Here is a 27,536-nt window from a genome sequence, read left to right as displayed (position 1 = left end):
CTGGTCAATTAAAACACGCTTAGCATGGGAAAATACTAATAAACTGCTACAATTTCAACTTCAAATGCTAACATAGATCCCACCACATTAATTAGGTCTCACACAAGAATATAAGTCCTCCGATTACCAGTCCAATGGAGCTAATAAGTTACAATGCATATAAGTCATTCAAAAAGTTCTCTAAGCAATTGTCCATTTTTCTTCCAACTAGAAATTGACTCACCCTTTTTCTCTAATGCTAATTGTTAATAAAATAAGAAAATTCTGTGTATTACTACCGCCACATGAGTTACCGTGTCCCCTTTATCCGTCCTCTACTGTTATATACTATACTGCCTTAGTGGTTTGCGTCCACGTGGAGGTCACTTCGCTCATCACATACAACCATTTTCTGCATTCTGCTGGGCAACGCTCATCCCACTGGTCACTATCGTCTGACTGCCCATCTCCCTGGAGGAACCTTCCGTTGTCTCATTCCAGTAGTGCTTCTATCAATGGCCTGAATTGGTGGAGGTCGTCATCTCGCCCGATACTCGCTAGTCAGCAATGGGGAGAAACTTGCCGTTCGATGTCGTAGAATTCCCTTCCACTGGTCAACATCGTGGGTCCGGGAGCTTGAAACCCACATTTATTATCTCTTGTTGTTCCCTCTTTTCATAGCAGAAGTCTTCTCACAGCGCCTTCCTATTGGTCCTTAAGTTGTTTAGTCACAACTCTTACCCGAAAAGAGCACTCTTGAGGAGCGCTCTTTTCGGGGAACACGAGCTCAATTCGCTTTCCACGAATGCCTTCGCTTCGGGTGTTACGCTTATTGTGGGTAACTCATACGCAACTATTGGACTTTTGTTTGCATTGACATACATTTTGCATAGAATAATTTTTTCTTACTAGTGTTTTCAAATATTTCTATCTAGACAGACAAATTCCACCTTTTTTTTGTACTTCATTTTAAGGTAATTCAAATTACCTTATTTATTACCTGGTTATTATTGTATTCTTGTTAAATCTTGAATGAATGATCCTTTTGATGAAAAGGTCCTTATTCAAGATCTAACAAAGGACCCCCTTTTACTAAAAAAATTTTTCCTAAAATTTTTTTCTAAGTTTTTCCTCACTTCTCTGGAGAAGACTCTTCCACTTTGCTTAGATCTTAATTCAAACTCACGCTTGGGCCAGAATTGATATATTCTGGATTTTCAGTGATTACTTGGTATGTGCAAACATCATTTTTTATACTAATCTTGCTTTCCTCGAGACATATACTTGTCACTTGCTATTCTGCTGTACAGTCTCTTAGTCCTATCTTTTATGCTTATGTGGTTAATTTCTATTGTCCCCTTGTAGGCGGTATTTTGTCCCTCGCTTATGATTTCATTACCCTCTGGCACCTTAATTTCATCGGTGTTGCCAGCATCTGGATTTTCTCCTTCCTTTGATAAGGAAGTTTCATCTAATCCTGATTGAGTGTTAGCCATTAGGTCCTTATTCAAGATCTAACAACGTGCCACTGCTGCTCAACTGGAGCATCCAAAATCAACAGTTAGCGATGTGTCAACAAATGGAGACGTTCTGGAAACACCCAGGGTGGTTGCAGAAAATGACTGACAGGGACAGGAGGGTGTTAAAATAGGTAGCACACAAAAACCGGCTACAATCAACACAGACCATCCGAGACAAGCTCCAGAGCACCAGTAACACCAAGGTGAGCACTAATATTGTACAAAAAGAACTCCATTTACTGGGTTTCCACAGGCACACAAGCTGAATATCACAAAAAAGGAACAAGGTGGCTCATCTGGCCTGGTGCAAAGAGCATGTGAACTGGACAACTGACTAGTGGAAAACGGTATACTCTGGAGTGATGATGCAAGGTTCACCTGCTTCCAGTTTGACAGGGTGTGGTGCAGAGACAGTCTGGTGAATGCTTGTTACCACAGCGTGTTGTACCACAGTAAAGTTTGATACTGCAGGAGTAATGCCATTGGGTGCATTCAGCTGGTTCGAAGTGGGACCACTGGTTGTTGTCCATGGTTTCATGAAGGCAGCACAGGACCTTGATATTCTGGATAATCAGGTATCCCCCTACACTGTGGAGTTTTTATGGAACGGGCCTGTGATACTATCAAGACGATAATGCCCCATGCCACAAAGATGCAGTTGTTATGGAATAGTATAAAGAGATGGGTGTTAAACGACTGCCATGGCCTCGAGCTATTGCTGAACTCAGTGCTGCTTTGATGAAGAAATCGAGAAAAATCCACCTGATGTCCACCGCACACTGGTGGAAAGCCTCCCTCAAAGGGTGCAGGAGGTAATCAAAACCAAAGGTACACATACCCGATATTAGGATTCGCCTGCTGGAATCAATTGTAAATTGATAGTGTCCGGACAATTATTGATAGATTTTGTGTGTGTGTGTGTGTGTGTGTGTGTGTGTGTGTGTACATACGAGGGGGGGAGGGTCTGAAATGTTCTAATAAACACCTAGAACAAAATGATATTAATGCAACCAATATAACCACAAGAAATAACATACTAGTAACAGAGTAATAAGTAAAACTTATGTTCTTATATCTTCATATCTTCACATGTTTTTTCTTGTAGTTATATCAGTTGCTTCAATACTATTAAAACTCTGCCATGGGATCCTTGGATAAAGGAGGAGGGTCGGTCAGATGAGTGTCGATGCTCTGACCATAAAGAAAAAACACGATTCTTATCTGATGCCTATATAATCAACAGCTACAACATGACAGCTCGGGCATTGCCCGAATAAACAAGGCCCGCGATACCAATCGAGCGATCAGGGTTGGATCGAAAAGTGGGATACCGAAAGGAAACAGAAACAGAAACTGAAACAAACAGAACTCTTATCAATAGGAAGGTGGAAGGTGCAGACACTCTGGATGTCAGGAAAATTAGAACTACTTCGTGAGGAAATGAAGAGATATCAGTGGGATATACTAGGATTGGCAGAGATGAGATGGACATCATCTGGAGAGATCAATGGATGCAAAATAATATGGTCAGGACATGACACCATGCACGAAGCAGGAGTTGGCTTCTTTCTTAGCAAAAAGAGCTTGAGAGGCACTGTTAGGCTACAAACCAGTTAATGAACGAATCATAGTAGCAAGATTTCAGGCAAAGCCATTCAACATATCAATAGTCCAGATATATGCACCCACATCTGACAGCACAGATGAGGATATTGACTTATTCTACAAAGATCTAACAGAGACAATAGAAACAATACCAAAGCAAGATGTGCTAATTATTGAAGGAGATTGGAATGCCAAAGTTGGAATAGATAATGATGGTTGGGAAAGAGTCATGGGAAAATATGGTTTCAGAGAAAGAAATGAACGAGGTGAAAAATTGTTAGAATTTGCTGTGGACCACGAGATGATGATCTGTAACACAAGATTCCAACAAAAGGAGTATAGAAAATGGACGTGGCGATGAAATGATGGGAAAACCAAAAAACATGATTGATATGATTATGATTAAAAGAAGATGGATAACATCAGTACAGCAATGTCGAACTTTTCAGGGAGCGGATATAGACTCGGACCATAGTTTAGTGATTGCAAACATCAAGATGAAATTAAAAAAAGAAATATAAACCAAAACATCAGAATAGAAGAGATACAGCATGAACAAGAAATAGGAAGAAGGTACAGAACAGTGTTAGAAGAGAAACTTAAAAGTGTGGAGAAAGAAAAAAATACAAATTTAAGAGTGAAAAGAGTAATGAAGGCGACAGAAGATGCAATTGAAGAAACAGTACCAGCAGAAGAGAAGATCAAGAAGAAATGGATTACACAAGAAACACTGAAGTTAGTACAGGAGAAAAGAATGTTGAAGATAAGAAGGGATACATCAGAACAAATAGAAGAAAGTGTAATGAGGTGAAAAAAGCAGTCAGAATGGATAAGATGAAATGGTTAGAAGCCCAATGCAATAACATAGAACAGTACTATGGAGAGCATAGTACTACAAAATTAAAAAATATAAACATAAATGGATGGAACACGTTCAAAGAATGAAAACAGAAAGATTACCAAAACAAGCCTTAAAGTACAAGCCATTAGGAAAAAGAAAAACAGGACGTTCTCTTAAATGATTCAATGATGACTTCTAAGGCAGGAACAGGCCATGCTAGGCCTAAATCCTTGATACGCATGATGATGATGATGATGACTATGGAGAGCATAAAACAAGGGGGGTATTCAAAATGATCAGAAACATTAATAGAAAGTGGCAACCAAAACAGACCACAATTAAAGATGAAAAATGCAAAGTACTGATGAATAAAGAAAAAATTGTACAGTGGTGGACAAGATACTGTAGTGAGTTATATGAAGAAAAACTAGATTCAGATAGCTTTAGGAAACTGACTGAAGAATTGAAGCAGATATCACCACCAGGTGATGAACATGATATCGACATTTTAAGAGGAGAGGTAGAAAAAACCGTAGGACGGCTAAAACACAACACAAGAATCCTGGTAACGATAACATTACTGGAGAAATGATTAAATATGGTGGTGAAAGTATGGTTACAGAAATGCACCAACTATGTAATATGGCATGGAAAGAAGGGAAAATGCCAGAGGGTGGGTGAAATCAATATTAGTAACATTATACAAGAAAGGAAATAAGCTAGAATGTAAAAATTATAGAACAATTGCCTTGATAAGTCACCTTGGTAAAGTGATGATGATCATATTGACAGAAAGATTGAGAACACAATTGGAAGCATACCTTGCAGATGAGCAAGCAGGATTTAGGAAGGACAGAACTACAATTCAACAGATTTTGACAGTGAGGTTAATAGCAGAGAAAGCTAGGAGAAAAAACAAACACATATATACTTGATTTGTTGATTTTCAGAAAGCATTTGACAGTATTGACCAGAAAGTGACATTAGCAGTTCTAGAATCATATGAAATTGATAAAAAACTAATAGCTATATTAAAAGATGTTTATCAGAATGCAGTTGCAGCAGTTAGAATAGGTGATGATTTGGGGAAATGGTTTAAAACAAGCAGAGGTACTAGACAGGGAGACCCAATATCACCAAGCAGTTTCATCACACATGTAGAAAGAGCAATGGATAAAATGAAAGAAGATGCCAAAGGAATATCTGTAAACGGAATGAGAATTAACAATCTGAGATTTGCAGATGTCATTGTTATTATTGAAGAAGATGAAAGAGAACTATAAAAAACACTGAAACTGTTAAATGAGGAAGGGAAGAGATTTGGACTTGTTATGAACTTTGAAAAAACAAAGACAATGATATTTGGTGAGAAGAACATGAAACAAAAGATACAAGTGGATGGAACTGATATAGAAAATGTAGAACAATTCACATATGTGGGAAGTAAACTGAAATATGACTTAGACTGTAAAAAGAAATAAAGATCAGGATTGCAAAGGGAAGAACAAATCTGAAGGCCATGGATAACATCTGGAAAAGTAAAGTGATCAGCCTGCAAACAAAACTAAGAGTACTGGAAACATGCATCTTCAGCAGTGTACTGTACAGACCTGAAATGTGGGTAATAAATAAGGAATCAAGAAAAAGAATTTTGGCATTTGAAAAAACTTGTTACAGAAAGATTCTAAGAATAGGATGGGTACAAAAAATCAAAAATGAAAAGAACTATCAGAAGATACAACCAAAACAGAATCTAATGCAAAAGATTATAAAAAGGAAGCTGCAACTATTTGGACACATCTGTAGAATGAGTGAGGACCGGAAGATAAAGACATTTATGTTTGGTATTTTGGATGGTTTAAACAGAAGAGGTAGACCATACAGAGAATGGATAGACGATATAAAAGACTGGTGTGGAATGGGTGTACAAAAACTGCAACACTGTGCACTGGACAAAGAAAGGTGGATGAAGATAGTGAAACAGGCATCAGACATCAACAAGCAGTGAGCCCAATAGGTTCATGATGATGATGACGATGAAGTTAAGGGATATTACATCCCATATTGTTTCATAGCCAAATAAGAAACTCAAAGAGTTTCATGCCGAATATAGAAACTATATAAAGTTCGGCGAGTCCAAGCGTAAGCAAATACCTGGATAGTGCAACACATAATCCATTTGGTAGTGCAACACTGAGGCAACTCATAGTAAGGGTAGAGCAAGTTCCAATCATTATTCTTGGTATTTACCCATAATGTGAAACCCAGTTCCTAGGAGCTGTATTACTGGTCTACATTATGAGAGAAGGTCACTACCCAGACCGGTTTCAGCCTTTATTGAGGTCTCATCAGTGAGTAGGTAGACCTAGTTAATACCAAGTTTGTAGTGAACAGAACTTACATAGCCTACTATATGAATTGCCAAGAAGGTGTCCTAAATTATTAATTTTATGAAGAGCCAAAGGCTCTTCATATAATTAATAATTAAATTTGGAAACAATATGGGATGTAATATCCATTAACTTAAATAATTTCACATCGCTGAATTGAAGCCTTTGGCTATTCATATAATTAGTAATTTATTAGGACACCTTCTTGGCAATTCGTATAGTAGGGTATGTAAGTTCTGTTCGCTACAAACTTGGTATTAACTAAGTCTACATACTCACTGATGAGACCTCAATAAAGGTTGAAACCAGTCTGAGTAGTGACCTTCTCTCATAATGTTGAACAGTAATACAGCTCCTAGGAGCTGGGTTTCACATTATGGGTAAATACCAAGAATAGTGATCGGATCTTGCTCCACCCTTGCTATGAATTGCCTCAGGGTTGCACTATCAAATGGGTTATGTGCTGCACTATCCAGGTATTTGCTTATGCTTGGACTCGCCGAACTTTATATAGTTTCTATATTCAGCATGAAACTGTTTGCGTTTCTTATTTGGCTATGAAACAATATGGGATGTAATATCTCTTAACTTAAATAATTTCACATCGCAGAATTGAAGCCTTTGGCTCTTTATATAATTAGTAATTTATTAGAACACCTTCTTGGCAATTCTTATAGTAGGGTATGTAAGTTTTGTTCACTACAAACTTGGTATTAAGGCAGTTCCATTGTTGTTTATATGCAGTTTGCACCAGTAGTAGTAGAGTGCGGACTTGTCAGTTTTGGAATTGTGGTGTGTTTATTACACTATGTGTCTTGTAAGACTAGGTGAATTGGCCAGGAAAAGTGAAACTTTACAACACGTTTCCCCCGCAAAGTGTCACAGAAGATCAGTCAGAATCGGCGCCTTCTACTCCTTCAGACTTTGTAGAAGTCTGTGCATGCAAAAAGCGAAGAACAACAGAAGAACCACACAATGACAACGAAATGGAACAGGATTCTCAGATTTCGGATGCCGCTATTTCTCCTAAAGAAAAGGTGCCTCCGATCATTCTTAGAGAAAAGCAGAAATGGGCAGCTTTAAAATTCACAATGTCCAATCTGCACATTGGCTTCATTAAGACCAAAAACATGGATGAAGGCATAAAGATACAGCCAGCAACAGTGACAGACTATAGAAGGTTGACCAAAGAACTGGACAATATATGCATCCAGTATCATACCTTTGCGCTCAGCTCAGAAAAAAAATTAAAAGTGGTCCTTCGCGGTATCTGTGAAGACAATGACACAGTAGAAATAGCTGCTGACCTTAATTCTCAGGATCTGCCTCCAGTCAAGGTTAGCAGAATGTACAAAGCAGACAAGACTCCCATGCCATTAGTCCTAGTAGAGATTCATAAAATTTACAAAAATATCTACAACCTAAAAACAGTCTGTGGACTCATCGTCACACCAGAACCACTCTGGAAAAGATCATCTTCTGGGCAGTACCACAGGTGCCAGAAGTTTGGCCATGCCCAGAATCTATGTAGAGCAGAATATAGATGTTTGAAATGTGGGGACAGCCATCCAACCAATACCTGCACAAAGCCGAGGACCACCTCGGCCAAATGTGCCAACTGCGGTGGCCCTCATCCTACGAACTACAAAAGATGTACTCAGCACCCAAAGAACAGGCGGATGGAGGCAGTCAATCAGTCCTTCTCCTACAGTATAAGAAGTCCATAAGCTCAGGCATCAAAACTGGAGACTCAGCAGCCACAGTTAGAAACCTCCAAAAATAGAGACACCCAAAAGCAAACAAGAAGTTATGGCGATGTGACCTGTACAAATAGACCAATGCCAGAACAAAATCAACCAATAGCACCTAAAAACCTAACAGCTGTTATTACAGCCTCACTAGCAAACATGCTACAAGATTTCAGCCTGTCAAACCCTACTGCAACTTCCACTAAAAGATTTCTTCGTGAAACTCAGGTCATCCTCAGAGCTCTCATAAATGAATAGTAACAAACTCATTCCAGCATCACTTCAGATAGTTGCTTGGAACGCAAATGGCCTCAAAAACAAAATTCTGGAACTCTGAAATTTCACATATAGGTATCAACCAGATGTTATATTAATCAGTGAAACTCATTTAAGACCTTCAGACAATCCTACAATAATGGGCTATCACCTATACAGAAATGACAGACCACTCTACAGAGGCGGTGGCACTGCATTTTCATTAAAAACTACATTAAGCATCACTCTGTGAGCAATCCTTCAACCACTAATCTTGAGATCATAGACGTGGAAGTAGTCACCAGCTCCACTGGCAAACTGAAAATCTACTCAGCTTACAACCCTACCCAAATATCTCTACTTCACTCTGACCTAAATGCCATCTTATGCATCAGAGAGCCCACCATTATAGCTGGAGATCTGAATTCCAAGCACCCTGCGTGGAATTGTACTACCACCAACAAGAATGGTTGCATCCTTTCCAATTACTTAGGATCAAGCAACGCTGCTGTGGCAGGCCCCATCGAACCAACTCATTTCAGTATGTTTGGCACTGCTGACATCCTGGATATAGCTATCCTGCAGGATATCAAACTTCAATACAGCATCATATCTATGGATGAACTATCATCCGATCACAATCCAATTCTACTACAGCTAGGAAATCAAGAATACCTGTGTCCTCCTTCTCACTCCTACATAGCATGGGAAAGACTGTCAACAGCACTCCAGGATTATATTGGACCTGTTCCTCACATACGCACAAAAGAAGAAGTAGAAACTGCAGTTACAAATCTCACACAACAAATTAATTCTGCTATAATGGTAGCTACCTCCTACAAATCGGCCTGCAAGCCAGATCGTTTGCCTGAAGACATCATGAACCTGATCAGAGACAAAAACAGAGCTAGAAAAAGATTCCGTAACACACATGCACCACAAGATAAAACAGCTCTAAACAGGATAAATAGGTCAGTAAGAGATGCACTTAAAACTTATAGAAACCAAGTTTGAGATAAAAAGTTATCCTCCTCACCTATTGATCACTCTATCTGGAGGTTACTGAGAAACATCAGAAATAAAAACAGTTCTCCCCCATAATCTCAAACCAGGGCTTAGTTCACACAGATGTAGATAAGGCAGAAGTCATACTAAAGAATCTAGAAGAGCAGTGCAAACCCTCTTATAAACCCTCTTATAACAACTTAGATTTCAATCACTTGTACAAAATCCATAGACAGGTCAGACACGCTTTAAATCTCCCAGATACCAGCGCTGACCATATTGCACATACATCACCTGTTGAATTATATGATATTATTAAAAAACTTAAGAACAATAAAGCTCCTGGACCAGATGGCACCTCAAACAGGGTGACCAAGCTGCTGCCTCGGAAAGCTGTAGTGCACCTGACCAGTATAATAAATGCAATCTTAAGATTTCACTATTTTCCTTCCACCTGGAAACTGGCTGATGTAATCCCAATTCATAAGCCAGGCAAGAACCCACACCTACCGCAAAATTATCGTCCAATCAGTCTTATCTCTAATCTGCGTAAGGTTGCAGAGAAGAGCATCCTCTCATGACTCCAAACCTCAGTAAATGACCTAAACATCCTGCCCTAAAGAACAGTTTGGTTTTCGGCAACACCATAGTACTACCTAGCAAATCCACAGAATTGTCAAATACATCACCACCAGCTATAACTGCCGCCAGTACACAGGAGCTGTTTTCCTAGACCTATCCAAAGCATTTGACAAAATCTGGCATTTTGGACTCCTACACAAACTTATCTCAGCTGGTACCTCACTAAAAATGGTTCATCTAATCCATTCATATCTTCAGAATAGATCAAAGCAAATAAAAATCAACGGTTCTACATTGTCCCAGCGCCATATCTTTGCTGGAGTGCCGCAGGGATCCCTCTTGGCTCCGTTGCTGTTTTCTGTATACATGTCGGACATCCCGCACAATCCGATGACTTCCATTTTGGCCTTGTATGCGGACGATACAGCAATACTAACCAGATCTCTCCGACCCCATTTCGTTACCAGAAAGCTTCAAGAAAACCTTCTAAAGCTGGAGGATTTGTTCTCCAAATGGAGATTGGAAGTCAACCCCCAGAAAAGCTCAGTCGTTCTTTTCTCAAAAAGGCCAATGTCTCCTGCAGGAGATGTGTTACTATTCAATACTAAAATTCCCTGGCAGACAGAAACAAATTACCTGGGTGTAATTCTCGACAAAAAAGCTATCTTTCAACCAACACATCAAGTCTACGTGCATAAAGGCATCTAAAGCCATAGCTCAGATCTATCCCCTAATTAATAGAAATAGCAAGCTCAGCAACAGAATCAAATTGCAGCTATACTAGATGACGATTCATCCTATAATCATCTATGCCTCTCCAGCCTGGAGCCACACCTCTAATACTAACATTATCAAGAGACGAGTGCAGAACAAGTGCTTGAGAATGATTTTGTGAATGCCGTGGTATGTTAGAAACAATCAACTTCATAGAGATACAAATATTCCTTATATTTTCTCTTTTCTACAATCCTTAGCATCCAAGTTTTTCCTAAAGACGTCCACACACCATGCATAATCTCCATGCACATTCAGGGAGAGCAAACTGCTCATAAATTTTACCCTCACTGTAACCATAACAGATAGCGGGGAATATGAAAAGCATATTGCTTCACCCCTAAAGACATAAATGTCAATTGGTATTAACTAGGTCTACCTACTCACTGATTGCCAGAAGTTCCTATTTCCAGCGACCCTGAGAGAGAGCTCCATGTTCCAGAATACAGTCTCTGATCCTAGTGGTAAGATCGTTTGCTATCTATTTTTTATACTTCTGTCTAATTTTGCCTTGTGCCTGTTTTGAAGTCTTCTGCCTCTAGCTAGTCTAGCAGGAGATTTCGGCAAACAGGGAACGCTTGGCCCTGGTTCTGAAGGTCCTTCCTTTCTGGGACTTAGTTTTTTCTCTAAATAATGATTTCGTTTTCACCGCGAGTCAAGACCCTTGGCATCGAAGAGGACGCCGACATACCGAACAGGACGTTGGCGAAAGCTCTTAGCGAAGCAGTAGGGGCAGAAAATATAGTTGGCTTTACCCCTTATGGGGCAGGCAGGTTCCAGGTAGTAGTAAAGAATGTGGAAAACAGGAACAAGTTAACTAAACGACTAGAATGTCAAGGAAAAAAAAAATTTTTTTCCCTTTGTAGTAGGGAGCGTTTTTAAGATAATAAGGATAGAGAGGTTCCCTGTAGAATATCTCGAGGGCAGGGACCGAAATAATTAACAAAATGTTTTCGAAATGGGAAGTCATATGCGCCATCAAAATTGCTAACGATACAGACTTCCCAGACTGGAAGACTGATGAGGTAACTTTCCGTAAGGAAATGAAGGCCAAAGTCCCCAATTTTGCCTTTCTAGGCTCTGCCAGGGTAGTAGTTAACTACCCTGGAGCTAAGAAACAGTGTTATAAATGCAGTTCTCTGGAGCATCTAGGTAAAGACTGCCCCAAGAAACAAATGCAGGAACTGCATGGCGGCAGGACATAACCTAGATGAGTGCCAGGCACTTTGCCTGAAATGTGGGGAACAAACACATAAGATAAACGCTTATGCCAACAGGACGCATGCCGAAAGAATAGGGGGCACTGTCATACCTGCCAAATCTAGGGAAATAGGAGAACCAGAACAGGAGAAATTAGAATCGGCAAATAAAGAGGCGTTCCCTGTACTAAACTCTGGAACTGTCACAACAACGACAGAAAACCCAGCCGCCGCCATAGAAACTTCAGCAGAGGTAAAGAAAAAGAATGACCACAACATAAGAGAAGATTTTAATGCAGAAAACATCAAAGAAGACACAGAAGAGGAAAGAATGGAGATTTCTACTGTTGCCGCTACAGAAATTTCAGCACAGAAAAACAAGAAAAAAAAGAAGCATAATAACCGAGAATCTAAAAAAAAGGAAGAAGATGCAGAGGAAATGGAGGCTACTAATGCCACAGAAAAGCATCCCATAAGCTCTGAGGAAGAAGATAAAAAGAAACCAAAAACAGATAACATAACCCCATCGGACAAACCTGATGAAGAAACTGACCCTCATAAAGACAGGCATATAAATGGAGGTATAATATTAAGAAGATATAGGGGACCCATAGAAGCTGCAGAAAATCTGTTCGAAATAATGCACCACACAGAAACACAGCCAGCATTCACCCTTCAGCACGATAAAATAAGTTTCGACTGGTTAGACGTCTACATTGACGACATCAACACAGCCACACCAGATGAAATAAAGGGTCATCTGAAGAAACTAAATGAGGAAAGTAAAACTCAGCAATGTCACACCTTGAAAGCCTTGAAAGAAATTAAACAAAGATGATATCCTGGAGGACAGTGCATGGATCCTCAAGAAATTTAGTAGAAGGCTATGGGGCAATAACAAACAAGACTACAAGGATTTGCCTTTTCATTCTAATCGTTTTATATCTAGTTCACACAGGAGGGGGTCAGCCTGATAAAACCCAAGCTGCGAAGGCTTACATTGAGGCGGTGCAGCCCCTGGTGGGCTGCATCACTCGGGACAGGCTCTTCCCCCAATTTTACAGTCCACTCGTTTCTTATTTTTCCAGAAAAATTATACCAGTTCTCCTTCTGATTTACTCCAGAATTTATTTGTCTCACTTTTTGGTCTGTTTGTTATTTTGTTGTTTGTGTAAGGTTCTGTTTTCATCTGTCAAACATCGTAAAAGATGTTTGACAGATGAAAGCAGTACGAACAGACGTCAGGAGATGATGTCGGCAGATCTGTTTGCCACAACCTCTAGTAGGTTATCTAGTTAAACAGATCGACTGAGGCCTCTTCATCACCTACCACTATTTCACTCTACCTTTATTTTCTTCCCCTTTCACTACCTGTTGACCCTCAGCACATCTTTATACTCCATAGGCCGATGATGAAAGACGATCCCATTCTACTCACTGACGAGACCTCAATAAAGGTTGAAACCGGTCTGGGTAGTGACCTTCTCTCATAATTTAGACCAGTAATACAGCTCCTAGATGCTGGGTTTCACATTATGGGTAAATACCAAGAATAGTGATCAGAGCTTGCTCTACCCTTACTATGAGTTGCCTCAGTGTTGCACTACTAAATGGGTTACGTGTTGCACTATCCAGGTATTTGCTTATGCTTGGACTCGCTGAACTTTATATAGTTTCTATATTCGGCATGAAAAGCTTTGAGTTTCTTATTCGGCTATGAAACAATATGGGATGCAATATCCCTTAACTTAAATAATTTCACATCGCCGAATTGAAGCCTTTAGCTTTAATACTATTTTTTGTTCTCAGTGTTTATCAGTACTTTCCAGACCCCCCCCCCCTTCTCATGTGTGTGTGTGTGTGTGTGTGTGTGTGTATGGTAAGACTAATCGAAGAGAATATATCAGGTTATCCCAAAAGTAATGTTGTTTTTTATACTGTACTTGTTCAAATGCGTCTCAACTTGTCTAAACATGAATTTTTAAAGATTTATAAGTAAACCTAAGCTGAGGTAGTTCCATTCTAAGGAATTCCACTTTGCAAGAACATCATATATGAGTTATTGTTTAAATAACCCTTTATTACTATGGAGGTCACTGAAGAGCACATCATACTTTATGAGTTCAAAAAAAGCGACAATGTTTCGAATATGAGAAAGTACCAGCGATGGTTCAAAAAATTTCGACAAGGGGACTTTGGCTTGAAAGACTCCCCCTCACTTGGGGTGCCCTGTTTCTCTCAATAATGATATGCTGGAAGCCGCCATTGCAAGAAATGCCAATGAAACTATTGAAGATTTACTGCAAAACTGCTGAAGATTTAACAAAAGATCTTAATTAATCATCAACCATCCATTGCTATTTGCAAGAACTTGGAACAGTGTCTAAGCACAGCAAGTGAGTTCCTCATGAACTGACAAACAATCGAAGATAGAACACCAAGATATACACTGCTCTTCATTCTTGAGAGATTCAATCTCCGTTTTTGAGTCAAGTAGTCACCGATGATGAAAAGTGGATGCTTTGTAAGAATGCTAAGTGCCAAAGGCAGTATGCTCATTCAGGGGAACAGGCTAAACCTCAGCCAAAACAAGACCTTCACTGTCAGAAAATTTTGTTAAGTGGTGGTATATGACTGGTATTATACATTTGAACTCTTGCCACAAAACCAAACAATCACATCTGAAGAATATTGTGAACAACTCGATCAACTGAATGAAAACTGAAAGAAAAGAGTGAGATGTTCTCTGGTCATTCAAAAGGGTGCTTTCTTTCAACATGATAACACATGCCCTCATAGTGCAAGAATCACCTGTACCAAGATTGAGTAACTTGACAGAAAAGCTTCCACATCCTCTGCATTCTCCTGATCTTGCACCTTCAGATTACCACTTATTTTGAAGTTTGCAAAATTTCATTAATGAAACACAATACAATACAGTAGAGGCACCGAAATTAAGCCTATGTGACTTCTTTGCCTCCAAACCTCCTGAATTCTAAAGAAATGGCATTATGAAGCTTTCACAATGTTGGAAGAGTATTATTGATTTAAATGGAGAATATATAACTGATTAAATTAGCAAGTGATTTATATTTTATATCATTTCCAGACTTAATGCTAAAAACAACATTACTTTTGGGATGACCTGACAAATGTTTAATGGTGTACCACACACCCTGTGCTTGAGCTTCTGATATCTAATTTGTATATATGGTGATATAAGAAATAATTTCATAGAAAATATCCAATTAGAAAACCAATTAGATTTCATAGAAAATATCCAATTTGCATCATCATCAACTGCTGATGATGCAAAAACGAATAGGGAAACTGTTAATAAACCTCCCATAATGCAAAGCACATCTCCTTCCAGACATGTATAATGCTATGCATTAAGGGAAGAGCCACTACCCAGACCTGTTTCAACCTTTATTGAGGTCTCGTCAGTGGGAGCCAGTCACAGAGACGGTGATACTAAGTTGGAAGTAATGCAGGGCATATTTACCTATACGAGTTGCCAAAAGGTGTCTCACCTTATTATTAAATTACTCTGGATCAAAGAGAAAGATGTTGGAAGTATTTTTCACTAAATTAGACTATAATGAGAGCTTGGTCCACCTTTACCACGCGTTGCCTCAGTCCTGAAGATACTTCAGGTGCAAGCTTTGTTTGCTTACACTTGGATAAAGGATTAAACTAAATTTATTATAGTCTAACTCATAGGTTCCCAAAGTGGGCAGTATCACCCCCCCAGTGGGCGCTGAAGCCTTCTGAGGGGGGGGGAAGGAGAGTTATAGTGGGACCAGAAGCATTTGGGGGGTGTTCAGGTGGTATAGGGGTCAGTGGTTCTTTATAGAAGAAATTAATAATATATATTTAAAAATTAATTATTTTCGTGATTTTGCAATTAGATAATCATTTAAAATTTAAATATTGCATTTTAATTCATCTTATGCCCATCTTACACGACCAATTTTTTTTATCAATTTTCTATTTCAATTATTTAATCATTTGAAAATTTACCATGTCAGATAGAAATAGATGTCAATTTTCTATGTCAATGAGAAAATAGAGCATGTATATGGTTATAACCTATTATACATGTATAATAGGTTATGTTTACAGTAGCAAATCTATTTGTTATATTTCATTTCAAAATATATATAATATAAAATATATATAAAACCACTTTTCTAATTGATTTGTACAAAAATAAACCCAATTTTATATAATTTAATATTTGGAGTAAAAATAATAATGGCAAGAAAGAAATAAAATCATAAATTTTAGTTAGCCTAGTTAGTACTAACTTATATTGCTAACTAGAGGGAAAAAACAAAGCAAGTATTATTCGAAACTTATTATACTGTTTTCTGTGGTTATGTTTTGTAGGTTTGTTGTTTATATCTTGTGTAATTATTTTATTTATAATTATTCGGACAATGTCGTGGTCGGACGAACAAAATTATTATTATTTGACACCTCCAGGGAGTCCAAAGACTCATCGAGGGAGAGTGTGCCAACAGCATCGAACAATTGGTGTCCTTCAAACTACTAACCGCGCTCAAACTTACTTAACTGAGCCATTAGTAGCAGAGGCTCTACCAATCGACCAACCTTTGCCGGCAAAATGCGTGTGCATGCAAAATAAAAAATTGAACATATCATATACGTTATTTTAACTTCTATTTTTTATATACTTAAAAAATGTATTCATTTTTTGCTATTGTAAAAATTGATCATGTCACACAGGTTTTCATCTATCCACACAGCAGACGAGTCTTAACTAGTAGTATGTCGGTCAACTATTACGTAGGTATTTCACTCAATTCAGCATGTTTTGACAGGAATATGGTGCTTGCGGTGACTTGTTCAAAGCCCGAGTACGATGGTATCGCAAAGAAGTCGATTTGGGCTAGATTTCAAATCTATAAATACCAGTGGTTTAGGAATAAGTTTCATTATTTTTTGTGTGCTTTGCCAACAATCATCAGTTGAAAGTATGATAGATAAGTGGAGTCATACAAAGTGTAAATTAAATATTTTATTTTGTGAATATTTTTACAAATTTTATTACTTCATTATGTCTGAATATAAGAAGAAATGTCGACAGTACAGTACTGAGTATTTGAAATATGGTTTTATTCAGTCTCCTATGAACCAATTAATACCCATGTGCTTGATTTGCCAAAAAGTGTTTTCAAATGAAGCAATGAAGCCTTCTAGGCTACAAGAGCATTTGACTAAAATGCATGCTGACAAAAAGGATAAAGATTTTTCCTATTTTCAAGTACTAGAAGAAAAATATTTTAAACGTCTAACTATATCAAAACTTTTTACGTCGTCCACTACACAAGATAATGACGGATTACAAGCTTCTTATAATATTTCATTATTAATCATAAAAGCGGGAAAACCACACACAATTGTTGAGGAATTAATCTTGCCGACAGTAAAAGAAGTAATAAACACTGTGCTTCATAAGCCAGTATCAGATATCATCAGGAAAATTCCTTTGAGCAATAATTCAGTGCAAAGAAGAATTGATGAAATGGCTGAAGATGTTGAAAAATCATTGTGCGATTATTTGAAGTCATGCCAATTTTCCATTCAACTCATTTTCCATTCAATTTTCCATTCAAAAATCAATACCCTTAATCATAGAATGGTGATTCTATGATTAAGGGTATGGAGAGTGGTATGCATGAGGAGTGCTTGGCTGATGGGACAATAGAAAGAGTGGCTTTAGCAATAAAGAGAGGGCATGAAACAGACAAGATGATAGTTATGGTGGGTACGAATGACCTGAGAGGTAGTATAAATCGGGTAGGAAAAGATTTAAGAACATTATTAGATATTGTGAAGAGGAAAAGTGTCAATGGGAGAATAGTGTGTGTGCTACCTCATTTTGACAATTACGAGTTAAGTAGACGAGCAATGATAATGAATGATATGATTGCAAGAATGTGCAGAAAAAGAGGTCTGGAGTTTGTTGATGTTTGGAGTGTGTTTGAAGGAAAAAGGCAGTTGTATGCTAGAGATGGACTGCATCTTAACATGGAAGGACATAAGCGATTGAAGAAGTTATTGTTTTCTGAACAGGTTGAAGTTATTGGGCAGGGAAACTAATATTGAAAAGGTTGAGTGTAAGAGAGAGAAACTTTAGCACTGATTGTGTATTTATTGATCCTTATTAGGCAGAATAAATTGCAGAAGAGAGGGGATAAAAATCGGCATAGGACTACGGTAGTTAGTGACTTATATATCAGTTCTAAAGCCGGTACAAGATCTAGAGGGAATCTGCAATTTTTATATACCAATGCTAGAAGCATTCGAAATAAGAGAGAAGAATTTTTGGCATTAGTCAGTGAAATCTCACCAAAAGTTGTAGGCATTAGTGAAACTTGGCTGTCAGCAGAAGTTGTGGTCACTGGAATTGAATGTGATGGGTACAGTATTTTCAGGGAGGATAGAGAAGATAGAACAGGAGGAGGAGTACTGTTGATGATAGCTGATGTGTTGCAGCCAAAGAAAGTAGTATATCATGATGATAGACATGTGAATGAGAGTTCATTTGAGGCAGTCTGGTGCGAAATAGTGACCAACGCAACCAAATATACAGTTGGATGCTGCTATAGGCCAGGGAGTACGGGGCGAGATATTGAATTCATGCATCAGCAACTTAGTGCAATGAGTGAAGGCTTAGTGATTATTATGGGGGATTTTAATTATGGTGATATCAATTGGAAGGAGGAAATATCACGTAGCAAAAAGGAAATGGAGTTCATACATCTTCTACGAGATAATTACTTGAAACAGCACGTAACTGAAGGGACACGTGGAGTGAGAGTGTTGGACCTGGTTATTGGTTCAGAGGTTATATGCATAAGTAAGGTGTCCTCATTACCTCCAGTTGGTGAAAGCGATCATGTGGTATTGACTTGGGAGGTTGCAAAATCTGTGGATTTTACTATTAAGAAGGGGTATGTACGGAACTACAGGTTAGGCAATTATAACAAGCTTCGGAGTGAGCTTGCAGCCATCCCATGGCAGAACATATTGCAAGGGAAAGATGTTAGCAGTGCTTGAGATAAAATCAGCGGGTATCTGAGGAAAGCAATATCAGATTGTGTCCCCATGGTCAGGAGGTCAAACATGGCAGGCATTAGATGGATGAGCAGTAGTATCAAGCTTGAACTGCAAAAAAAGAAAATGTTATGGAGAATTTACAAGGAGAAGGGCGATCAGGACACCCATGAGCAGTACAAGGCTCAAGCTAGGAAGGTTACCAGCATAGTAAGAAAAGCTAAATCAGATTATGAGAAGACCTTAGCCAAAGAGATCAAGGGTAATCCCAAAGAGTTCTTCCGCTATGTGGCAAGTAAGAGGAAGAATGACTTCGGAAGGATAACCTTAGTGGGTGCTGATGGTATTGAGGTGACAAAATCAGATGTAATAGTCGAGTTACTGAGTGATCACTTCTCAAAAGTCTATCACCCAAGTGAGGATATCTCTATACCTATAGCAATACCTAATGTGAAAACTGAAGCTAAAGAATCAGAGGTATTAAATATATTGCAAAACTTAAATGCAAACACTGCAGTAGGCTTAGATGGAATATCAGCTCGGGTGTTGCGTGAATGTGCAAATGAATTGTCAACCCCTCTTACCTGGATATTTAATTTAAGTTTGAACTCCGGTATGGTCCCTAGGGAGTGGAAGTTAGGCAAAGTGGTTCCTTTGCATAAGGGTGGCTCTAAAACTGCGGTATTGAATTACAGACCAATCACCATCTCAGGAGTAGTTGTAAAAGTATTGGAAAAGTTGGTTAAAGACAAAATTCAAGAATGGGTGGATCAGGATATGATACTCTATAGAGGCCAACATGGTTTTGTTAAAGGTAGATCCTGCCTTAGCAATCTATTAACTATTCATAATAGAATAACATCAGAGTTGGACAAAGGAACTGGCTACACAGTGGTACTTCTGGATTTTGCTAAGGCTTTTGACAGGATACCCCATAGAACACTGTTACGCAAATTGGAGCAGATGGGAATGGATATTAAATTGGTGATATGGATAGGAGAATGGCTCAGGGAGAGATACCATAAGGTGGTGTATGGAGGAGCCGAGTCCAGAATGAGGCAGGTGACCAGTGGTGTGCCTCAGGGCTCTGTGCTTGGGCCAATGTTGTTTAATTTGTATAAGAGTTGGACAAAGGAACTGGCTACACAGTGGTACTTCTGGATTTTGATAAGGCTTTTGACAGGATACCCCATAGAACACTGTTACGCAAATTGGAGCAGATGGGAATGGATATTAAATTGGTGATATGGATAGGAGAATGGCTCAGGGAGAGATACCATAAGGTGGTGTATGGAGGAGCCGAGTCCAGAATGAGGCAGGTGACCAGTGGTGTGCCTCAGGGCTCTGTGCTTGGGCCAATGTTGTTTAATTTGTATATAAATGATATAGGAAACGGCTTAAAGGGAGATATTCAGTTGTTTGCTGATGATGCAAAGTTGTGTAGTGCAATAAAAAATCAAGCTGATGTTGAAAGTTTGCAGGAGGATTTAAATAAGCTGGTAAAATGGGCAAAAGAAAATGGATGTCAGTACAATGTGGAAAAGTGTAAAGTCATGCATTTTGGGATTAAAAGATTACCAGCTGTGTACTACATCGATGGAAAGGTACTCCAAGAGATTGATGAGGCTAGGGACTTAGGGGTATTGGTAGATAAGGAGATGAAGTTCAGAGGACACATTGCTAAGGTGTCCAAGATTGCACATAGGATTACTTGGTTGTTGAGGAACACACTGACATCCAGAGATAAAGAGGTTATTATTCCCCTTTATAAAGCATTGATACTTCCACATTTGGATTACTGTGCTCAGGTCTGGTCACCTGGATTCCTTGGAGATGAGGAGGCTGTGGAGAGGGTTCAGAGAAGAGTGACCAAGTTGGTGAGTGATATAAAAAATGCTCCCTACATTGATAGATTGAGAGCTTATGGATTGCAGAGATTGGTTGATAGGCGAAGAAGAGGGGATATGATAGAAACATTCAAATTACTAAAAGGTTTTTATAGGATTGATGCAGGGGAAATGTTTCAGCTGTGTGATAGTGATGGAAGAACAAGAGGTCATCTCTGGAAATTAAAGAAGAGTGTGGTTAGCAAAGGTGTCAGAACAAGGTTTTTTGCCTGGAGGGTGGTGAATGAGTGGAATTCATTGCCTGACTTAGTTGTGAGCTCTTCGTCTGTAAATGAATTCAAGAAGAGATATGACAGATATTGTTTTGCTAGTTTGGGTCTCCCGCGATGAGTCTACTGACTCCATGGAGATACCCGTAATAATAATAATAATAATAATAACTCTCCCAAATAATGAACCACTACTCTTATCATACTTACGATTCATAAAAGAAGAAAAAGTTTGTCAAGAATTATTATTTGCTAAAAACTTGGAAGCGGATGCAAAGGGAGAATGTATGTTTAATGTCATGAATAAGTTTTTTCAAGAGAAAGACATTCCTATTTGTAATATTTTGTCTGCTGCTACTGATGGTGATCCAGCAATGACAGGGTGCCACAAGGGTTTCATAGTGCATTTGAAACAAGCAGTACCAAATGTACTCACTATACATTGTGTTCTTCATCGTCAACATTTGGTTGCGAAAAATTTAAGTGAACGACTGCACACATCGCTCCATTACGTTATTAGAGTAGTCAACAAGATTAGAAGCAATTCATTGAGTGATAGATTGTTTAGCCAACTTTGTAGTGAAAACAATGAAGATTTCAATCGTTTGCTGCTTCACACAGAAGTTCACTGGCTTTCAAAAAGTATTTGTCTGAATCGATTTCACAATTTGTTTGATTCAGTACTAGAGTTCCTAGAAAACGGAGACGATGGATTGCGGGCAAACTTGATTACATCCAAAAATGACATCACTTATATGACAGACCGCTATAAAATATTTAATGAAGTCAATCTACAACTACAAGGTGATGAATTGAATTGAATTAAAACAAAAAACATTATTGCCGCTTCTGTAGGGAAACATCTTCTGTTCAAGCAGAATATGGACCGAGGGGAATATAGCCACTTTTCAAATTTATCAGCAGTGTCTCTCCAAAAGGAAGATTTACTTACATACTGCCAACACTTAGAGGTTCTCCATGCTGATTTCAATGAGCGATTCAAGGATATTCTAAACATGAATATACCAAATTGGGTACTAGATCCTTTCTCACATCTAAGCAGAGCAGATCAAATTAAATCATCAAATTTAGAAGTGGAACTCATAGAACTCACACCAAATGAAGAACTAAAAATAAAATTCAAAACTGGATACCAAGAGTTCTGATTTCAAAAATCAATACCGACACTGTACCCTGGATTATGGGAAATAGTGCAGAAAATTTTAATTACATTTCCATCTTCTTATTTGGCTGAGCGTGGGTTTAGTGCTGTAGTGAATTTACTATCTAAGAAAAGGAACCGATTGCATTTAACTGTGCATGGCGATTTACGACTGTTTTTAACGAAAGTTGAACCCGATACTTTTAACTTATAAAAATGCACCAGGCTCATCCTTCACATTAACTTGTTATTTTTACTTCGTAAATTCGAAATAAACCATCTAATACATTTGATGGTGTTTTAATTATTACAATAAGATTCTTACTAATGTAATGCAATCTCTTAATATGTATTCCGAATTTCATATTTAAACCATTTGATGAAACTTCACATTAATTTGTTATTTTTGCTTTGTATTTTTACTCTATAAGTTAGAAATAAACAATTTTGTAATATATTTAATGGTGTTTTAATTATTACAATAAGATTCTTACTAATGCAATGCAATCTCTTAATGGTATTCCACATTTTCATATTTAAACCATTGCAGGAAACTGTGCATAATGTTATTCGAGCATACATTTTATAATCTTTACATATGGGTTATGTTTCACCAAAATCGGTATAGCAATAACTGTATTCAAGATGAAGCACATATTGGCCACTTCTTTTTAAAAATTTAATGGCATAAGAAGTAATGTATCATTAGTTGCTATCTACGTCATAAATATCAAATGGCTTGAATGCGAAAAACTGTTATAATGGGGGGCATTACAAAATTTGTCTTGCAAAGTGGGCGGTGGCCCGAAAAAGTTTGGGAACCTATGGTCTAACCAAATGAAAAAAATTTCCAGCATATTTCAAAAAAGGTTGCCAAAATAGCTCATTGGATTGCCCTGATAAGTCTAACAGCTAAGTAATTGCTGAGAAGAGATAAGGAAATTATTATCCTTCTTTATAATGGTTTAATATGGCGATTCATGGAATGCTGCACAAATGTCCTCAATATTTTAGTTATTAACCTCTGGATCCTCTACCACTCCCTCATCTGCACAGATTGAAGATTTGTGGGTTATAAAAAATTAGTTGACAGGTAGAAGAGGGAATATGATAGAATATATAATTTATTAAAAAGAGACTTATAGAGTTATCTAGAAGAAAATTTCAATGTGTGATAAGTGGAAAATAGGAGAGGGACAACTAGAAGTTGTCCCATTCTCTCTCCAAGTAAGAGAGTGGCTGGCATTGGTGTACAGTTAAATGTTTTAGTTGTAGAGTGGCAAATGAATAAAATTTGTTATCAGAGGTAGTTTGAAGTGCTTTTTCAGTGAATGAGTTTAATAAAGGATATGATAAGTACTGTGTGAATAATGGGTTATTAGTTTGGCTCCATGGAGATGCTGTTGTAATAATAATAATAAATGAGAGTGGTGATGAGTGAAATAAAGTGTAAGAAATAAGCTTGAATGATAATATGCATAATCAGAAAGCATGCTGAGTACCAGCAATGAATGAATTTATGGAAGTATAATAGGCATATACGAGGTGCGTCTAAAAAGTTTGGTGAATGTTATCAGAAAACAAACAAAACAGAAGACACAAACAAATTACCTTTATTGGCCTTCAAAACAATCGCCAGCCTTCTTAACACTTTTGGCAACATTCATAAAGCTTCTGGAAACTGTCAGCAAAGGCCTCTTTAGGAATCGATTGCAGAACCGCTGTCACACGTTCTTGGATTGCCGCCTAGATTCCAGATTGATCTGATAGCACCAGGTCTCATCTCCTGTGACGATGGTTCGCAGAAAGGAAGGATCCTGGTCACACATGATAATGAAATCTCCAGAGGTTTCCATCCGTTTTGCTTTCTGTTTGTCTGTCAGCTTGTGCAGTACAAACCGGGAACATATCTTCCGCTTACCCAAATCTTCGTGGACGATAGTGCGCACCGTGTCCTTGCTAATACTCAATTCCTCCACCAGCAATCGTAGAGTCAGTCACCAATCTCATGCAAGCGTTTATCGCACTCGCTCGATCATGTCTGGGGGTTCTGCTTGTCAACGGCCAACCCGAACGTGGCTCATCCTCAGTTGTTTCCTTCCCGTCGTGAAAGCGTTTGAACCAGTCATAAACACATTTTCTGCTTACGGCTTCCATCCTGTACACTTGCACCAACATGTCATGCGTATTTGCCATTTTCCATTTTCAGTTGCCATTTTCCCCAATTTGTAGCAGAACTTGATGTTCACTTGTTGCTCCATTGCACTGTGACCTTACCTCTCACACTAACTACTTCGACTGCCCGCAGCGGGTTTACCCTCATGGTCACGTGGATGCCATGTTAGGTGGTGCTTCTTGACATGTCTCTGGATAGTCATGTGCATGCGCGTATGCCTGGCCCATGTTGCCGTTGAGATATCGGACCATTCACTGAACTTTTCAGACCGCCCTCGTATAATACGTTCGAAATAAAATATATTGGTCTAGAGATTAAAAAAAAAAAACTTGAATATTCATCCCATTTCCATAAAAAAAAAAAAATAATAATAATAATGAATAAATAAATAAAATTCCAGAGATTATGAGAATTATAAAATCATCATTTTAATTTCACATGCAAGTAAAGTTATGCTGAAAGTGATCCAACAAAGGCTAGCCCCATATATGAATAGAGAAATGCTATTAGAACAGGCAGGCTTTGGGAGAGTTAGACAAACTAGTAGCCAGATAGCAAACACGAGATGGATTATGGAAAGAATAAGAGATTTTCAGAAGGAAGTTTTCATCTGTTTTAATGATTATAAGAAAAGTTTTGATTGCATGGATCACAATAGACTGTAAGAGTGTCTATTGAGTCAATGAGAATACTTGAACATCTATTTCTCTTGATAAGAGAGCTGTATAAGAACCAAGAAGCTTCAATAAAAATAAAAACAGTCCTTGGAGAATGGTTGAGTAAAAACATCCTGTCACCCCATCTTTTTAATATTTATAGTGAATATATTATGAGAATGGTTAACTTAGACAAAGACCCAGCTGGAATTATGATTGGCGGCAGAAAAATAAATAACTTGAGATTTTCAGTTGATACAACTCTCATACCAGAAACCAAAGAAGATCTGAAGCAGTTGATTCTATTGGTTAACATGGAAAGTAACAAAGCTGGACTTAATTTAAACAGCAAAACAAAAGCGATGGCTTCTGGCAAGTTAAATACATTTATAATAGAGGAAGAAAAACAGAAATTGTTGAAAATTATGATTTACTGGGATCCATAATCAGAAATAATGGTAAATATGAAGATCAAATCAAAAGAAGGATAGTCATGGGGAAAAAACCAATGTTAAACCTGACAAAAATTATGAAAGATAAAGGTGTGAGTAAGGCCACAAAAGTTAAGCAATGGTATTTCCAGTAGTGATGTATGGATGTGAAAGTTGGATTATTAAGAAGAAAGACAGAAAGTGAAATGATTCATTTGAATTGTGATATGGATGACACTATTAAGAATCCCATGGACTGCAAGAATGACTAATAAGAAGGTTTTAGAGATTATAAAGACAGAATGTTCCTTGGAAGCAATGATCATTAAACAAATGTTTATGTAGTTTGGACATATTATTATTATTATTATTATTACCCCAAAACCATGGGGTCTTGGGGTAATAATAATAATGGAGACAAAGACTCATCTAGGAGGTCCTTTTATCATACACACAGCCCATCATACCATGCCTTAAACACACTCAAATTCTCTGCAGACACCACACTCTCAGGCAAGGCATTCCAATCATTTGCAACTCTGCATGCAAAAAACCTGCTTCTCACTCCCCTGCTCCACCATCCTTAGGCAGCTTCCAGGATGACCTCTGGTTCTCCACTGATCTCCCACCATTTTCTGTAAAACCTTTCCAACACTGATCCTATAACAACCCCTTACTAACTTGTAGGTCTCTATCATATCTCCCTTCTTCTTCCTATCTTCTAGACTCTATAAATTGCTTCTTCTCAATCTTTCCTCATATTTGACATTCCAGAGGTCAGAAACTACCTTAGTCAGTTGCACTGGATCCTTTCCAACATCTCTTCGTCCTTTTGAAAACCAGTTGACCAAATCTGGGCACAGTAGTCCATGTGTGGCCTAATACAATGGAACAAGAATCTCCCTACTTCTACAAGTTAGTGTCCTCCGCATCATTCCCAGAAGTCTTTGTGTTGTCTTCACAATTTTGGCAATGTGTCCCATAAATTTCAGATCCTTATCCACTATCACCCCAAGATCTCTTATTTTCTCCACCTTTGACAGTATATCCTCACCAAGCATAAATTCTGCATCCCAACTTTGTTTTTCAAATTTTAAAACCTTAAATTTTGCAACATTGGACTTGCATCCCCATTACAATCACTCAATTTATTCAAGTCTTCTTGCAAGGCCACAACATCTTCACTACTCTTCATAGTTTGTCCCAACTTTGCATCATCTGCAAACAAGTGAATATCTCCATCCAAATCTTCACCAATATCATTAACATACAAGTTAAACAATAATGGCCCTAAAACAGACCCCTGAGGTACACTACTTATGTAAACAGATTAATCATTGGAAAAGGCAGTTATGTTGGAGAAGAATGAGGGCATAAGAAAGAGAGGGAGACTGCAAAAAGATTTGGATGGACAACATTAAGGAACTTACCCACTTGAACTTACAGCTGTCGAAAGAAAGGGCAAGAGACTGAGTAGGATGGAGAGCTTTTGTTCACAAGTTCACCAAGAGTCAAAAACGACTGGATGACACATAATAACAACAACAACATAATAGGCATAATGAATGTTTGGGTACTCATTCCTCTAACAAGTCATGAAACTAGCTGAAGATTACAAAAAAAGTCTGATAATAATACTTATGTATATATTTTTGATTCACATTAATTAATCTAAGTTTTTCAGAATATTTCAATGTAAAATACTTCAAATAATTTTCACAGAGCAATCTTGCCATGTATATGCCAAGAACTAATTTTTATTTTTGTAATGGAAATAGGAAAGAACTATACTAAATTCAAATGAAAAAAAAAAAAAAAAAAAAAAACAGTTAACTTTTAATACTTACTATTGATGAAACATTTCTAGAAGCAGAAGGAATATTTATTCTGTAATAATAATAAAAACATACTGCATGAATATTGTTTAAAAACAGTTACGGAGAACAGAGAAAGTACAAGAAAACTGATGTACACAGCATATTTATATAAAGATGATACAAATACATCATAT

At 37.9% G+C, this 27,536-nt stretch overlaps 1 protein-coding gene across 1 annotated transcript in view; it reads right to left on the bottom strand.

The window, feature by feature from the left end:
• Window positions 1-27,536, bottom strand: part of LOC150103501 (uncharacterized) — a 335,762-nt gene that overhangs the window by 143,563 nt on the left and 164,663 nt on the right. Inside the window, exon 8 of the mRNA XM_090398489.1 lies at window positions 27,373-27,412. Within this exon, the coding sequence (XP_090254615.1) occupies window positions 27,373-27,412 (40 nt within the window). The remainder of the gene's footprint in view (window positions 1-27,372; window positions 27,413-27,536) is intronic.

This window comes from Typopeltis vanoorti, chromosome 9 (assembly GCF_054136105.1).
Source record: "Typopeltis vanoorti isolate ZY-2024b chromosome 9, IOZ_Tvanoo_1.0, whole genome shotgun sequence".
In the NCBI taxonomy this organism is placed as follows: Eukaryota; Metazoa; Arthropoda; class Arachnida; order Uropygi; family Thelyphonidae; genus Typopeltis; species Typopeltis vanoorti.
The sequence above is the reverse complement of the archived record's forward strand: the minus strand, read 5'-3'. Positions and strand labels throughout refer to the sequence as shown.